This window comes from Chamaea fasciata, unplaced genomic scaffold, assembly GCF_029207755.1.
Source record: "Chamaea fasciata isolate MVZ Bird 193981 ecotype frontalis unplaced genomic scaffold, bChaFas1.0.hap1 SCAF_1, whole genome shotgun sequence".
NCBI classification, from domain to species: Eukaryota; Metazoa; Chordata; class Aves; order Passeriformes; family Sylviidae; genus Chamaea; species Chamaea fasciata.
In genome coordinates, this window is record NW_027094086.1 from 1,931,136 (window position 1) to 1,947,177 (window position 16,042).

General features: G+C 51.4%; 1 protein-coding gene and 1 long non-coding RNA gene across 2 annotated transcripts; both read left to right on the top strand.

The window, feature by feature from the left end:
- Window positions 1-347: 347 nt before the first annotated feature.
- Window positions 348-7,548, top strand: LOC136301132 (uncharacterized). Its single transcript, XR_010723799.1, has 3 exons — window positions 348-541; window positions 3,537-3,653; window positions 7,002-7,548. It is a non-coding gene; the product is annotated as an uncharacterized lncRNA (long non-coding RNA).
- A 657-nt stretch (window positions 7,549-8,205) lies between these two features.
- Window positions 8,206-14,673, top strand: LOC136284770 (lymphocyte antigen 6E). Its single transcript, XM_066175155.1, has 3 exons — window positions 8,206-8,326; window positions 12,655-12,774; window positions 13,884-14,673. Exons 1-3 carry the CDS (start codon window positions 8,275-8,277, stop codon window positions 14,090-14,092), a joined length of 381 nt encoding a protein of 126 aa, XP_066031252.1. The 5' UTR covers window positions 8,206-8,274; the 3' UTR covers window positions 14,093-14,673.
- The last annotated feature ends 1,369 nt before the right edge of the window (window positions 14,674-16,042 follow it).

Genomic DNA, 16,042 nt, shown 5'->3' on the forward strand with positions numbered 1-16,042 from the left:
AAATGGAAGACGTGACACCACAGTGGTGGCCAGGGACAAGAGGACGCTGACACCCCACTGAGCAGATTTGGTGAGCTGTGCCTGAAGATGACAGATGTCAAAAGACCAAACCAACAGCAGAACCTGCCACTGATTTTCTCTCACCAAAGACAACCTCAAAAGGGAAGGAAAATTAGGGTGGGGAAGGGGAAGAACAAGTTTTTAAACCAAAAAGAAGGAAGAGATATCCACCTGCTCAGCAGCTGGTGGGGCTGTGGTGGCTGTGCTGCATCCCATTTCCAGGAGCAAGTCCTCCAGGAGAAGTCCTCCATACCCTGCACAGCTTTTCCCCGCAGGACCTTGGGTGCTTTAAAAACAAAACTCCCAAGAAAGTTGGGCTCCAGGCCAAAGCTGTTACTGTTTTACCACCTGTCACATTGGCAGGGGAAAGAGGAAATAGAAGGAGCAATTTATATTTCAACCAGGCTTTGCTGGACGTGAAAGAGCAAAAAACTTGGTGGGAGAGACCATCTGGAGGGGAAGGAACAAATGGAGGGTTGAGGTAAGTCCAGTGAGGGTGTGGGGAGCCAGGATGGACACGGTTCAGGAGGGAGAACAAACCTTATCCAGACTTTGCTGACCCTTATTCCCAGCTCTTCCCCCACTTTCCAACTGCAGCAGTTTAAGTGCTGCCAGAAGGTCAAAAGAGAGTGGTTTCCTAGAATTGTATGCAAATTTAGAGGAACCCTTTCTTTTCCTAAAGTTTCTGGATGCCAAAGCAGCTGGATTGGCCAGGATTATCCTGACTGGTTCTTTGGAGGTGAGGGGATTGTGTTTACCAGGAATTACTCATTGTCCTGTCCACTCACCTAGCTCCTGGACTGAAAGCTCCCGGTTGCGGGAGCTGAAGGTCATGGAAAAGTAAACCTGGAGGTGGGAATTCTGGATGGACTTTGTCAGCGCTGATCTTCTGAGTGGAAAATCTCTGGAATTCTTTCAAATAAAGAAAGAAGAGGGACAATTTAAAACTCTCCTCCTTGATTGGAGGTGAGGAATGGGCTGATTATGAGGTCACAGCTCCTTTTCCACACTGGTTCCTCCTTTCCCTGGGCTGGAGGAAGGTGCAGGTAGAAGATCAAGGCTTTTGTGGCTCAGCTTTAGGCAAAGCCTAAATCTCCTTTTTTTTCCCCCCATGGATTGAATCAATTTCATTTCCCTTTCCCAGTGTGAGGTTTGGGTGCTGGTGCTCTCCAGGCTGAGATGTCTGGGAGAAGAATTCCAGGTGATTCTTGGAGCTTCAGTGTAGGATTTGTTTTCCAACCCTACAACTCAGAGCTGCACTTGCAGAGTCAGGAGTTGCGTTTGTGCTTCCACGTGAGGAGTAAGAGGGAAAACAGGTGTGGGGACACAACCACATCAAACACAAGAGCAAGAGCCATTTTGCTGCCACAGATATTAATGAGATGAACTAATTAACACATCAAAAGTGAATAAAATTAGCGCTTTCGACATAAATATGCAAATCAGTGAGGGTTGCCAGCCAAAGTGGTGTCCAGGAAAATTGGGAAGAGAAATCTATCACAGCTACCAAACCCCCGGCCTGTTTCTCCTACTCCTGTTTTTTTTGGTTTTTTTTTTTTTTTTTTTTTTTTTTTTGCAACAGAGAAATCTGGGTGTTTTGGGAGACTGGGTATCAACAAATCACGGACTCATTTAGGTTCTCCAAGATCATTGAGTCCAACCTCTGACCAATCCTCACCTTGTCAACCAGACCAGAGCACTTTCCATGAAGAAATGGGAAACAATCCATTATTATAAAGGGCACAGGGTACTCTCTGGGGACGCACAGGGCAGCCAACCCAGACTGGGAAAAAAGAAGCTCTGAAACAGATCATCAAACAAAGATGCAGGGGCTACCAAAGGAGGCCAGGGATGATCAGCAAGGATTTTGTGACAGGTGGGTGACATCCCTCCCTGTGACAAGACAGCAAAATCTTCGAGGGTAAAAAGTGGTACCTGTCACACAGCTCAGCCTTAAAGAAGCTTTTGGCACGGTGTCACGTGGTGGGCTCAGGAGCAAAACCAAGAAAACCCAGCTGGGCTGAAATCACGAGGAAATCGCAGCCAACAATTTGCTGTCAGGCTGGAACGATCCATTAAAAGGCTCCTCTTGGCTGTGGGAGGATGCAAAGTTTTAATTGCTGGTTTGGATGACGTATTGGACAATAAATTCACTGAGCTCATGGGTGATGAGCTGAGACAACCTGCAAGCAGGAGAATTCTGGGTGATTCCAGTAAATTTAAGTGGTGGATTGAGAAAAGAAGGTGTAATTCAGGGAAGGAAGAGCACAAAGCTCTCCACTTAATGCGGCACAAATACGGGATGAGGGAATCTCCCTCGCAGCGATCTGGCAGGAAAAGGAGACATGCTGGATCACAAGTTTAACACATGTCAAACTTTGGGAAAAAAAAGAAAAAGTGAAACAAAGCCTTGTTGGAATTCTGCACTCCGTGGAAAAAATCTTACACATGGCACTGGGAAGTGTAAACTGGTGTGTGATGGGATGAGAACCTTTTATATCCTCCAATTGCAAGGCTTGGCCTGCTTTGTTCTTCTCATGTTTTGTGTTGGGGTTCATGCAGCAGCCAAGAGGATTTTAGGTAGCGTCAGAAGGAATTCCTGGCATCTCAAGTGGGGTGAAGAGCTGGAAAACTGCCTCCAGAAGCAGCAGCTTTAGCACCACAATTAGGATTCATCACAGCATGGAAAAAACTCTGCCTCAGCATCTCCTTCGTGTCTCCACTGGGGCTGGAGAATGAACTCATTCCTGGTGATTCCCATTCCTGTTTCTCTCACCTTTCTGTCTCTCCCACGTGGAGCTGGGTCCCTCCACCAGAGCAGAATTGGGGTGTTCAGGGCTGGCTTTGCTTTATCGCAGGATCATGGAATGTTTTAGGTTGGAAGGGACCTAAAAGACCTTGTTCTAACTGCTCTGGCCATCAGCAGGGACACCTTCCACGAGATCAGGTTGCTCCAAGACAAAGATTGAGCAGCAAAAGTGTCCCAAAGCTCTTCCAAGTGACGTGGAAAGAACTTCCACGTTGGAACTTTCACTCCCAGGATTTCAGTCAACATTAAAGCAGTGCTGAGGCAGGAGGTGGAGAGAGCTCTGCACAGGAACGATGGTTTTCCCATTTTCCAGCTGATTCCTTACTCGGGCAACTCCTTAAATTCCACACAAAGAATTTTAGGTGCCAGGGGTACAATTTTCCTTGGCCCAGGAGAGGCAGGAACAGGCCCTGGCTCTGTGCCCAGCGCTCACAACAGCTCACCTGGGACCTGCCTGCAGCTCCAGGATGCAGAATTAGATGTTAATCAGCAATTAGATAATGAGCAGACCCCGCTCCTGGGAATGAGAAACTCCCTTCTGCAGTCACAGGAATAAAACTCCCTGGGAGATCTTTGGGGAGAAGGGAGAGATTTGGTAATATAAAAATCTTGGAGGAAGTGGATTTTGCCTTTCACACTCTTCCTTATGGATTTCCTTGGATCACAGGCACCAGTGTGGGTGTACCCAGATCATCTGGCCCGTGTCACTTCCGTGCCACCAGGAGCCAAAAGATGAAAGCCCCGCAATTCTCCTCGTGTCTTGAAACCTGAGCACAAGGTGAAGGTAAAAGGTGAAAGGGAGAGCAAAAAAATCCGAATTTTGGAGTTGTTTTTTACACTTTTTGGAGCGGGGACGCTGTCTTTGCTCAGTATCTCTTTTGTTTTTCCTCTTTTAGATGAAATTCCTGAATGTTCCAGCCCTTTTGTTTACTCTGTCCGGGTGTTTTACGGGTCTCACCCCTGCTCTTAGTCCTCTGGAGTTTCCTATCCAAGGTCAGCTTGCTCTTTCTCTGCTTTTGAATGGACACAGGCACGGTGCTCCACGACAATCAGCAACTGCCTTTTCTTTTACCCTTTGCTCTGCTGGTTCTTCTGGCTCCTCCACACCCTGGGAACATTCCCATTCTTATGTTCTTTATACCGAGTTTTACATTTCCACCACAAACCTCCATTTGGTGGGAGGATTAAGGGAAAGGACTGAAAAGCCTCTTCCCACCCCAAAAAACCCCAGAGATGAGGCCCCTGTTGCAGGAGAGGAGGTGTCCAGGAAATTGTGCAGATGGTCCAGAACCTCTGATGGCACAAAAAACGCCAGGATTGGGAAAAAAAAAACAAAAACAAAACAAGTCCAGAGTCCACCTAGCAGATGGAATTAGGCCTGGAGACAGGGATAGACACCACATAGTTAAGGATTAGTGTTTGGAGAAGAGAATCGTGGAATATCCTGAGTTGGAAGAGCAAAAAAGGGATCATCAGTTCCAACCCTAAAAGTCACCTGAGGCCAGAAGTAGATGGAGACAAACCGCAGCACACGGCCAAGGTCCATCCAGGACAAGGGACACTGATGGGGCCTAAAAGGTTGAGCTTGAGCTTAAAGTGGTTTCCTAGAGCCATGGGCAGAGTCTGAGGAGGGCCCTGCTGAGGCTGCTCAGGGAAATTAAAGTTTTTGCCCGAGAAACAGGCTCTCCTTTAAGAGTCACAGTTGTTTTCCTGTCAAGACAAGCACGGCTGAGGGTGAGTCACGCAGACTTCGGAAGGAGGAAGCGTGAGAATTCCAACACCAGCTGAGCACCACCAGGCAGAAAATCCACTTTCACCTTAGGCTGGGGGACGAAAGGGAAATGTGGATGTCAGCCAGAAGGGAAAGTTTGTCAGTCTGACAGGCAGATACTGACTGCAGGTTGTGGCTGGAGGGGGGCAGATGAAGGTTTTATTCCTTAATCTATAAAAAAATGTAATAAATGAATAAATGTAATTTAAAAAATGTAAAAAGGATCTGGTTGGGCATATTTATTTCAGGAATTTTCAGGAATCTCAGCAGCTACCTGAGGGAAATCCCGTGTGTTTCCCCCCAGGATGCAGCAGAGGTGGCAGAGGACCTGTTTGGCACCACAGACAGCAAAGAATTACCTGCAGTTTGGTTTGCCCATGGAAAAATCTATGTCCAGAGCATTCCTGGATGCTCCAAATGTGATCCTGAGGGTCTTCTGGACAAATTTTGATCCAGAGAGATCAGGAGGGACTTCAGGAGGAGGAGCATCCAGGGTGGGATGATGAGGAAAGGCTGGGATATGGAGCCGGGCCTCATTCAGGATGGTGTGAGCAGATATTCCAAGGATGGTGATTCCCAGCTCCAGCATTCCGTGGAGTGTCAGGGGCTGTGCCAGCACCTGGGCAAGGAGGACCTTCACGCCCAGACTATGTTGTAGCAAAGTTTTCCAGACAAAGGGAATTTTGGGGATGAGAGGAAGCAGCGAGGATGGAGATCCTGAGTTCCTGCTCTCTCATGTCCTCCCAGTCCTCTGCCCAAACTGAACCTCCACGTTTTGGCAGGTGAGGTAGGACTCTCCCACAGAGCAGTTCCGACCCACTCTGGAAGAAATCTGAACAATTCCCAACTCCAGAGCGTGATGGAATTACTGAAAAAAAAAAAAAAAAAAGGACTGTGTCATCGGAGGAAAGCGGTTTGAGCAGTTCTGCTCCACTGACAGGGGGGAAACGTCTCATTTGCAAATTCCTCTGGGGTTTTGGTGCCTCACGTGCACAGCCAGGCCCAGGAAGTTTCACACAAACCCTGAAACAGAAGAGTGGCGGGGAAGGAACCTCCACAGAATCTGAGCAAGCTTTTATTGAACCCTGAATTTAAAGCTTTAATTCATCAAGTGCCTGTTCAACATCACACCCTTGCAGACCTAGTTAGTCTAGGTTTAATTTCTGCACCATCTCTGCTGCCCCAACCCATCAAAGGACCTGTCACACTCATCATTTCCTGATTTTAACTGTCCCCAATCCTCCCCAGCGTGCCACAACTATGAAATATTTGCCCTAGCACCAGTTTACCCTCTGATCCAGCCATTTCCTTATCTCCTTCTCCCTCAAGCATGTGTTTCATAGCTCTCTCCGCCTTTCCCCAGCACAGGCCACATTCCTGGTGCTGGACTCAACTCCTGCTGACTTTCTTGCTTCACCCTTCTTTTTGTGAAGGAACATTTTTTGGCCTCGCACTCACAGTATGAAGCCAATGGTTCAGTAAAGTCATCCACTGACCTCCAAACTTGCAAGAAGAGGCTGGAGCACTCAGGGCAGTGTGGGCCTGGAGCAGAACAGAAATCTCTGCCAGCAGAGTTGCTGTGTTGAGCTCTGCAGTCTGTTCCACACCTTGGTGGCGGGGGGAGGTGGGAGATGAGCTTAGGCCATAGAATATGAAATATCCTGAGTTGGAAGGGACCCAAAAGGATCATCGAGTTCTCAGAAGGGCTTGCTTCCTTACCTGGTGCAATTCTCACCACAGAAAACCGGTCCCTGGTGGCTCTGGTCACCTGTTCCTTTTGCAGCATCCTGTCATTAGTGCTGTTCCCGCCCCGACATTCCAGCAGCATCGGGGATGACTCCAGATCCCGTGCTGGGTTGTGACCTCTGTGACTCTCAGGTCCTATCTCTTACTTATCTCTTCCTTCTTATCAGCAGACAGGCCCTCTCCAGGAAGAAAAATGGGGCTGATAATGTTTAATTTAGGCGTGGGAGAAATCCGGGAAGCTGTAGATCCTTGTACTGCTCTCTTGGGGATGAGGAGAGTGTATCATAAAATCCCAAACCTGGGTTAGAAAAGACCTTAAAGGTCACCCAGTTCCAGCCCCCTGCCATGGGCAGGGACACCTTCCACTGTCCCAGGTTGCTCCAAGCCTCATCCAACCTGGCCTGGAACACTTCCAGGGATGGGGCAGCCACAGCTTCTCTGGGAAACCTGTGCCAGGGCCTCCCCACCCTCACAGGGAAGAATACCTTCCCAATATTCAACCAAAATCTACTTCCTTGGCCTGTATGAAACAGGGGGTTTGTACATGCGTCTGAATTACATTTTCTCAAGTTACCACAAAGCTGAAACTTCCCTTTTTTTTTTTTTTTTTTTCAGTATTTGGTTTGCCCCAGCAGCCTGCTCCAGCGGAAGATATGAGACCACAGAAATGGCTTGGAAGTCAGTTCCTGCTAGAATACCTGGCAGTGACAAATAAAACTGAGCCACAGGAAAGAAAAGGGAAGCTGGGGTTTGCAGGCATGGGTTTGCTTCCCAAGCAGAGTGCTCTGAATGCCTCCGACAAGACAGGAGCCGGAATTTCTCCTGACAGATGCATTTGCCAAGAAATGCTGACTCGGCAGAATTAAACCCATCTGTGGCACAGAGTTTGTCAAGCCTGCTTGTTTCCTGCTGGCTCTCCAGCCTTATCCTCCATTCCTAGGCTTTCCTGACAGCCAGTTTCACAGAGGCCCTCCCCCACTTCTCCTCCTGCAGCTCGTCTCCTACAGGATTTAGTTATTTCCATGGGACCTACTGAATTTGGGACACTCCAGCACCAGGGGACTTATTTACAGTCTGAAGACTCATCCTGCCAAGCAACCCAGGCTGTCCCATGCCACCCCAGCTGCTGGGCTCTTCAAGCTTCCCAATCCTGTATGTCTAATCCAATTTAGGCTCCGGTCAACAGATGGGGGAGTTGGTTCTTTATGTGCTCGCGTCTTGAGTGGGGGCTGTGCGTGCAGAGGGGTCAGACCTGGAGAGGGGGTGCTGCATGGAGGGACAGGTTCTGTGTTCGGGGGAGTCTTGCCTGCAGGAGATGGATGCAGGGAGCCCTGGATACAGGGAATGTGTGTGTACAGGGCGATTTGGAACGCGTGGAGGAGGATGTGTGAGTACTCAGGGGATCTGTGAGAGGAGATGCACGGAGGAGGGAAGGAACGAAGGATATCAGCAGGTCCTGTAGGTAGAGGGAGTCAGAGAATCACGGAATCCCAGAATAACCTGAGTTGGAAGGACGGGACTTGGATGAGTAGGGTCCAGCATACAGGCAGCCCCCTACTTCCTTCAGGGAAACAGAGAGGACCCGAAAGGGGGCTGGAACAAGGCTCTTGGGGCACGGGTAGGGGAAAGCTGGCTCTGTTCCCCCTCGGCCAGCCGCTGCCATGCCGACACGTTGCTCCCAGCGCCCCTTTCCCGGCCCCGGTTCCCCGTAGCGGGGAAACGAAACCAGGCGCGGCCGGGGAGGCGGAGGGGGGAGGCGGCGCGGGGGCCGGGCCCGGCCCGCGGGGCGGAGCCTCCGCCCTTTCCCCACCCCCGGCGCCCGGCCCTGCCGCCAGCCCCGAGCTCCCCCAGTCGCCCTGCGCATCTCTCCGGCCACGTCGTCCGCACCATGAAGGCGCTCCTGCTCGCTGTGCTGGCCGCGGTGCTGTGCGTGGAGAGAGGTAAGGGAAGGGGATGGCCCCACCACCGTCGCCTCCCCCGCAGGTCCCCCGGCCCCTCGCCAGAAAGCAAACTGGGGGTTGGGGGGGTGATGCGTGTGGCTGAGTAGGCTGTGGAAGTTGGAGGTTTGTAGGGGATATAAGGGTTGAAATGGGGTTGGGGGCACAGCGCTGAGCCGCGTTATGGAGCGGGATGCGGGGGTGTCTTTCCGAGACCTGCCTCGCAGCAGTGTCCCTCCTGAAGCAGGAACTTCGCGGCTTCCCCGCCTGTGTGCATAGGTGAGCATCTCCGGCTGTGCGGGTGGATATCCTGGAGCTTTTCCCAGTTGCGGCTCGAACAAAGAGCAGGGCCGGCTCCGCTCCCCTTTTTCGGCGCAGCCAGCCGGGATAACGGCGCTGGGATGGGCTGAGATGCAGCCGAGAGGAAAAGGAGGGTGGAGGGGAGAGGCAGCCCAGCCCTGGCAATGGCTGATGGAGCAAAGTCAGGGCAGAGCCACTCGTGATTGTGGCTCCTGCTGCCCCCTCCGAGCATCCTTCGGGGCCGCCTGCGGTGGCCGGTGCGGAGCGCGGTGACCCCCTAAGGGACAATGCCCTGTGGGGCGCATCCTGGGGCTGCCGCCGAACCTGGGGGAGAACGCGGTTCCTGTTGCTGTGTGTGCTAAACTGCCAAGTTGCCCAAGTCGCAGGGGCCTGCCGGTCCCCTCCTTTTCCCCACCGAGTCCATTCCTCACTATCCAAACTCCTCGGGGCCATGCAGAACCACGTATTGTTCCCATATGTCGCTGCTTGGAGGAGCCAAACAAAGAGCGAGCGGGGGAGTTCTGAGCTCTCCCAGCCCCTGCTCGGCAAGCGGGGTCCCTTCTTGTTTCCTGAGGGCACCGCTGAGGTGGAACTGGCTGTTTGCTGCCCTTCCCATTCCCCCCTCCCGGTGGGATCCGGGAAGCAACTGGCGATTGAAGCGTGGAGTCTCGGGCAGAGCCCAGCTGGCTTGTGCTCACTTCCAGCTGGGAGGATGGGGAGGGCCAGGCCAAGGCAGTGAAGGGTTTCATTCACCCCCAAAAAACCCCACAACCCTTTCAGCTTTAAAAGTAAGTTTTTTTTTTTTTTTTTTTTTTTTTTTTAATCCAGGCAAAAGGGTTTGTTGCAGGTGGTTTTATCCCCAAACACTTCCAGCATACCCGGGGGGGGATTTCACAGAAGAGCTTTACCCCCTGCTCGAAGATCTTGCCTGTGGATCTTGATAAGGATTTTGCCTAAGAGAATGGAAAAGCAGCATCGGGGCTGAATGGAAAAGCTGCCGAAACAACAGCATTTTCCTGGTGCTGCCGAGCTCCTGAGTGGGCTTTTAAAGTGGTTTTTTTTTTCCCCCTGTCTTTGCGAGAATGATTCAACCCCTTATCTGAAGGAATTCCCCCCAAATGCCCTGCTCTGTTTTGGGAGCTCTTTGTTCCTCTGAGAAGCCAAGCAGCAAACAAATAAACACATAAATTCTTCTAATGGTGAAAACAAGGCTTCTCTTTTGCATTGTTCAGTCTTGGGATTTTCCTTCCCTTCTTTTCTTGTAACCTTGAGCTCCAACTCTTTGCTCCATCTATAGCTGCATGAAATTAATTCTGCCACCCCTCTTACGCCTTTTGTCTAAACCACTCAGCCTGTTTGTGCTCTCCTAACTCTGCAGTGGGTGTTTTTTTGGGGGGGGCAGAAAGTGACCAAATATTTCCTTTCTTGAACTCTGCCTCTCCTGGAAGGATTTTTTCTGTTAAGACAAGGGGTAGTGGGTAGGTGTGACAATGAAAAACATGGGGACAGGTAGGAGATGCAGTGGCAGGAGCAGGGATTGAGTCACGTGGCAGAGGATTTCATGCCCAACAGCACTTTCATGTCATGCCCAAAGATTTCTGGTGTGTTTGTTCATGGAGCCTTTAATGAACAGCATTGCACCACTCAGTGCCTTCAGTGCAGTGAAGCAAATACATGTGGGGACATCTGTCCTGCCAGAATGCCCACAGGAAGCCTGTAATCCACTTCATTCCTGATTGCTGAAGATTCCCGGGATGAGTCAGTTTGCCCCGGGAGGAGGTGGCTGTGAGGTGAGGAGTTTGGGACAGGTCACCTGAGAGTCGGGAGCAGAACTGGGCTTCGCTCCCACGTGGAGTCGTGGCCAACCCGGCGAGGGGCAGTGACTCAGTGGCCGGTCCCAGTCCTCCTCCCCTGTCTCCTAAATGCAGAGATCCACTGAGGAATCTCTCCTGGAGGTTTTGACTCAGCTGGTGGCCCTGTAATCTCGGTGCTGTGGGTTGTGGTGGCTGCGTTGGCGTGCTCAGGTAACCTGGGTTTATTGTGGGGATCGTTGCCAGAGTAAGAATCCTTGAAAGATCCATGAGCCAGCTCAGGAAATTCCTGCTTGGGGGGTTGTGGCGTTGGCTTCCACTCCAAAGCAAAGATTTGGCTGCTCTGCTGTGACATTCAGGATCTCCCACTAACGCACTTTTGTCTGTTTGTCTGAGATTATATTTTGTTTTCTTTCCCCTCCTCAGCTGTGGCTGCTCAAAAGTCATTCCTCTGAGAGCAATTGTTATTTTTTTTTCCTCTCATTTTTCTTGTAGAAACCTTTTATTTTCCTGAGAGAAGCAGGAATGAGAAGAACCTGGAGATGTGGTGCAGTCCTGTGGCAGAGTGGGACAGATGCTGAGCAATATTTGTCCAAATAATAATTCTTCAAAATATCCATGTCAGGAACTGCTGAGCCTCAGGGAGCTCTCCCAGGGCTTCCCCTGCTTCACTTCCTTAGGAAAATAGTCCAAGGGGTTCTGCAAGAAGGCTGGAGAGGGATTTTTTTTTACAAGGATAGGACAAGTAGGAATGGCTTCGAATTGAAAGAGAGTAGGTTTAGATTGCATTTGGGAAGAAATTCTTCTCCCCTGTGAGGGTGGTGAGGCCCTGGCACAGGTTTCCCAGAGAAGCTGTGGCTGCCCCATCCCTGTAAGTGTTCCAGGCCAGGTTGGAGGGGGCTTGGAGCAACCTGGGATAGTGGAAGGTGAATGATCCTGGAGCTCCCTTCCAACCCAAACCATTCCATGATTCTTTGATGATCCATTTGTGGTGGGGCTGAAGGAGGTGGGAGCAGGAATAGGGCTGCCTTGCACTTCCCACCCTAAATCAGCCCCCGCTCTGCATCCTGTAAGTACAGAAAGGGAAAGGCAGTGCCTCGTGGAAGGGCTGCCTGGGAGCTCCAAAATCCTGAGTCCGTGGAATATTGGGAGCAGACCTGATCTGTCTGCATATGTAGGTCAACAAACTGCAACGTGGATGTGATGCTCTTGTGTGTAAAATACAGAGATCAAAGTGCCCGTGGCCCCGCTGAGTCTCCGGTCCAGGCTGTCTCCACAACCATTCCCCACCCCAAATGCTGTTTTCCTGTCATTCCTCTTTGTGAGGGATGAGGGACAGGAGCCAGCTAGTCCATCCTGCTGCTGTGGGATAAGCCGTAAATGGCCTGAAGTTGCTCCAGGGGAGGTTTGTTTGGAAATGAGGAAAAATTTCTTCACTGGTCAAATTTTGGAACAGTGGTGGAATCACCATCCCTGGAACTGTTCAAAAAAATTGTGCAGCTGTGTTGCCCAAAGGCTTGGTTTAGTGGTGAATTTGGCAGCGCTGGGTTAATTGTTGGATTCAAAGATCTTAGAGGTCTTTTCTTGAAATGATTCCACGATTCTATAATTTCAGAGGACCTGCCAGTCTTGCAGGTGCTTTCTGCAGCTGAAAAATCCTTTCCACCACGTGTTCCAGCTCAAGCGTGGCCTGATCTTGGTGCCCAGAGCTGGATCATGGGAGGTTTGAACTTGTGGTCACACCTGGAGCATTTCCCATCAGTGACACAGAATCATAAAATCAGAATGGTTTCGCTTGGAAGGCGCCTGAAGATCATCCAGTTCCAACCCCCCTGCCCCAGGCCAGGGACACCATGTCCGTGATGGCTGAGCTGAACCAGCCCAAACCTCAAAAATTCACCTCTGGAGTTTGATTTCAGGTTGGCAGCTGTAGCTCAGACACATTCTTGGTGCAAACGGGGATGACAGAAAGTGCCAGGCTGTGGTGGTATCAGCTTTAGCTGATAAGAGCTTGAAATGCCTCCCTGAGGCTTGAACCCTTCTCTTGGCCAATTTTTTTTTGGGGGGAAAAAAAAAAATCCTCTATTGCAGGTTGATAAAACTGAAACAGAAAGCGTGGCTGTGGGCAGATGTGAAACGTCCCATGGGACAGAGGTGGGGACCTCCAAGTGAGGACATCTTCCCACCAGCTTCTAAGTGAGCTTTGCTTTTCCCTTGCAGCCCACACGCTCGTCTGCTTTTCCTGCTCGGATGCCTCCTCCAACTGGGCCTGCCTGAAGCCTGTCAAGTGTGGGGAGAATGAAAACCACTGCGTGACGACGTACGTCGGCGTGGGGCTCGGTGAGTGGTGACAGCACCTCCTCCTGTCCCCTCCTGGCTTCTCCCGTGGGTCACCTGCTGAGCTGCAGCGAGGCTTCGCCTTCTCCTGGCTGGGGGAGGAAAAAAAAGGGAAAGTTCTGCTTAGCAACTGGAGTGTCGGACCATCCCACGGGAATTCTTAGGAGGGACTTGCTGCCAGGAGGAGTCACGTTAGAGCCCACGTGCCTGCTCCGATGCCCGCCAGTCCGGGGGGAATTTCAGGCTGGGGGCGGGGAGTTTGCTGATGAATAAGTGAAAGCGTGGAGGAAGCTGCAGGCTCCCCGTGTGGGAAGCTCCAGGGTTGCTGTTCCTGCTGATTTTTTTGCCTCGTGTTTGGGTTCTTCGTCCCCGAGTCCCACCTTTGCTTCGCTTTCCATGGACGAGGCGGGAAGGGAGGGGTTTGCGGGTTTCCTTCCTGAGTGCCTGGAGAGATCTGGGGGGTTCTGTCCTTCCCAGCTGCTGCTCTGAGGGAGGCAGGATGCTCTGGCAGATCTCCTGGTGCCTTTGCAGGAACCAGAGCCCATCCTGGCTCTCCCTGGCAGGAGGAGGGGGAATTTCACGCCCAAATCTGCAGCGTGGGTGGGTCAGATGTGCACAAACAGAGACTGGAAGCTTTTATAAACTTCCCTTCATAGCCCAGTGCTCATGGTTTTCTCTTTCCTGCCTCGTAACGTGGGCTGTGCCTTTCTGGAAATGCAGACTTGGCTCCCGAGTGTCTCCCCAGTGCTCCCTGTCGCCCTTGAGGAGCCCCAGAGTGAAGCTTAAGAGGCATTTTTGGGATTCCTCACCGGAGCCGTTGCGGTTGAACATTGGCTGATCCAAAGGGGTGTCCCTGGGGTGTTGTGTGGTCTCTGGGGTGTTTGTGGGAGCTTATCATGGGTGATCCTTGATAAGAGGGGCTGGCTGGGATTCCTGTCTCCGAGAACCACTTCATCCTCTCTGGGCCACTTCCACCTCCTTGTGCCACCTGCATCACCCCAACTCCTCCAGTGCTGCAATTCCTTTGCAGAGCAGGTGACCAGAAACCCCCCAAAAAACCCCGATCCTAAACCTGTCTCATTTCCTTCCTCTCCACCCCGCCCCGAATCCAGGCGGCAAATCCGGCCAGTCCATCTCCAAGGGATGCTCCCCCATCTGCCCCAGCGCCGGGATCAACCTGGGAATAGCGGCTGCCTCCGTGTACTGCTGTGACTCCTTCCTCTGCAACATCAGTGGCTCCAGCAGCGTCCGAGCCAGCTCCACCATCCTGGCCTTGGGAATTCTCGTCAGCCTCCTCTACGTCCTCCGGGCTCGCGAGTGACGGGGCTGCCCAAGGAAGAGCCGCCTCCCATGGGTCTCGTTAGCCAATATCTTCTCTGTTGCTATCTGCAAGGAGGATCCTCTGTTTCTCAGCAGGCTTCCAAGGTGATTGTTTCCCGGACTTTTTTTGCTCTTCCAAGACGTTGGAGATCCTGGGCGGTTTGGCTGAGCTGTTCCTCCTCCTCCCGTGGACGTCTCCCGCCGCTGCGCTCTCGCTCCTCCTTCGCCGAGGTGGATGATTTTGGAAGGGTTTCTGCTTTTTCTACCTATTAATAACACCCCCCCTCCCTCCGCCCCCCTCATTTCTAAGGTTGGTTAAACCAGGCTGGGACTCGCTGAGAACAGATTCACCCCAAGCACCACCAGGTCTGCTCCAGCACGTGGGTGGCACAGGCAGCGGGAATGCAGGATCCAAAGGGAGACACATTCCTGGCCCCTCGCCGCTGCAGTCTCTTTTTATAAAAATAGTCTCGTTCCTTCTGATCCTGGGCTGACTTTTCTGGAAAACCAATGCCGTGTACCTTGTCCTTCCAAGTTCTGTAAGTGCCAGACCTGAATAAACTTGCACCTGTTGTTACCTGAGATGGGACGTGTGTGTGTTTCCTTGCTCCAGGGATTAGGAACTCTTTTATGGAAAATCCCGATATTGCACCCAGCCTGAGGGTCCCTCACCCTTTTGGGTGCTTCATCTCCACATCCTTTCCAGCTGTGAGCAGCAAATCCATCTCCTCCCCGTTGCTGTCCTTCCTGATAAAAACCTCTGGGCCAGCTTGTTCCACCTCCCTTGGGAATGACTTTGTCCAGGTGCATTTTAGTGATAAATGCCGGGTTTTGGGGTCTGAGTCAACCCTGATGGAGCAGCTACCCTGGCAGCAGGACTCTGAAGTGAATCTGCATCTTACAAAGACTTGGTGCCTCAGTTTCCCCCACTTTGGACTTGTCGTGGTGACCACCACAGTGGCGATGCCTGAATGACCATGGGCAACAGGTCTGAAAAGTTTGGTGAAGTCAGAGGAGAAGATGTCAGTACCCAGATCTTCAGGTCCAACCTTCAATGCCTGATGGCGCCTGTGGACTGCTGGAGGTGACTTCACCACCCAACCTTCCACATCTGCTGCCCCAGGATCTTCCCAGGTGTTTTGGCAAGGTTTTTCCTAGAAGTTCTCAGCTGTCCCATGGGAGATGTGTCCTCCTGCCCTCTCTGTGTCATCTGTCCTGCCTACTCTGCTTGCCTGTGGACCTGCTCGACACAAACCAAGCCAAAATTCAGCCTTAAACTGCCAAGTTCAAGCTTTTTGTCACTTCCACTGATTCATCAGAGGTGCACTGGGCTTTTTTTTCTTTTTTTTCTATTTCTAGCAGCAAAACCCAGGTGTTGGCACATTTTAGCCATGCCTTGTACCTGCTTCTCCTATTCTGTGTCAAAACCCAAACAAAAGCTCCACAAACCTTCTGTTCCACCTCTGTCCCCTCTTCAAGGAGTGATAAATGAAAGGTTGTTGCAGTCGTACAGAAATACTGGTAACAGAAGTGATTTTATGTTGTTTTTTCTCCCCTCCCTTCTCCCCTTTTAATTAAAGTGACACTGATGTTAATGACAGCTTTTCCAACAGGAGGGCTGGGTCAGTGGGATGTTATCTGCAATTTAGTGGTTAATTTGGGAAGAATGCATCACTTGTGTTGGTCCTTGGATGTGCCTTCCTTTGGATAATGCATCCTCCTGCGACCTTGGGGCCTGAGGTGCCCCACAAACTTCTGCTATGCACGTGGAGCCCAGGGAAAACTAGGGAAAAAAACTTCCTAAACCGAGATTAATATTCCCCAGCTTCCCTGAGCCTCAGCCTTCCTCCCAAAAGGGTTCAAACCCTCATTTTTTTGGGTTCATTTGTCCCCCAGCACTTGCTGTGACACCGAGGTGGCACCCAGAGCGCTCTGCATTGAATTTAGGGGG

Excerpts from the sequence above, each read along its gene's own strand:
- LOC136284770 (XM_066175155.1), top strand. The coding sequence starts at position 8,275 with ATGAAGGCGCTCCTGCTCGCTGTGCTGGCCGCGGTGCTGTGCGTGGAG. Across the intron at positions 8,327-12,654 it reads GGTGCTGTGCGTGGAGAGAG|CCCACACGCTCGTCTGCTTT; the intron begins GTAAGGGAAGGG and ends TTTCCCTTGCAG. Across the intron at positions 12,775-13,883 it reads GTACGTCGGCGTGGGGCTCG|GCGGCAAATCCGGCCAGTCC; the intron begins GTGAGTGGTGAC and ends CCCCGAATCCAG.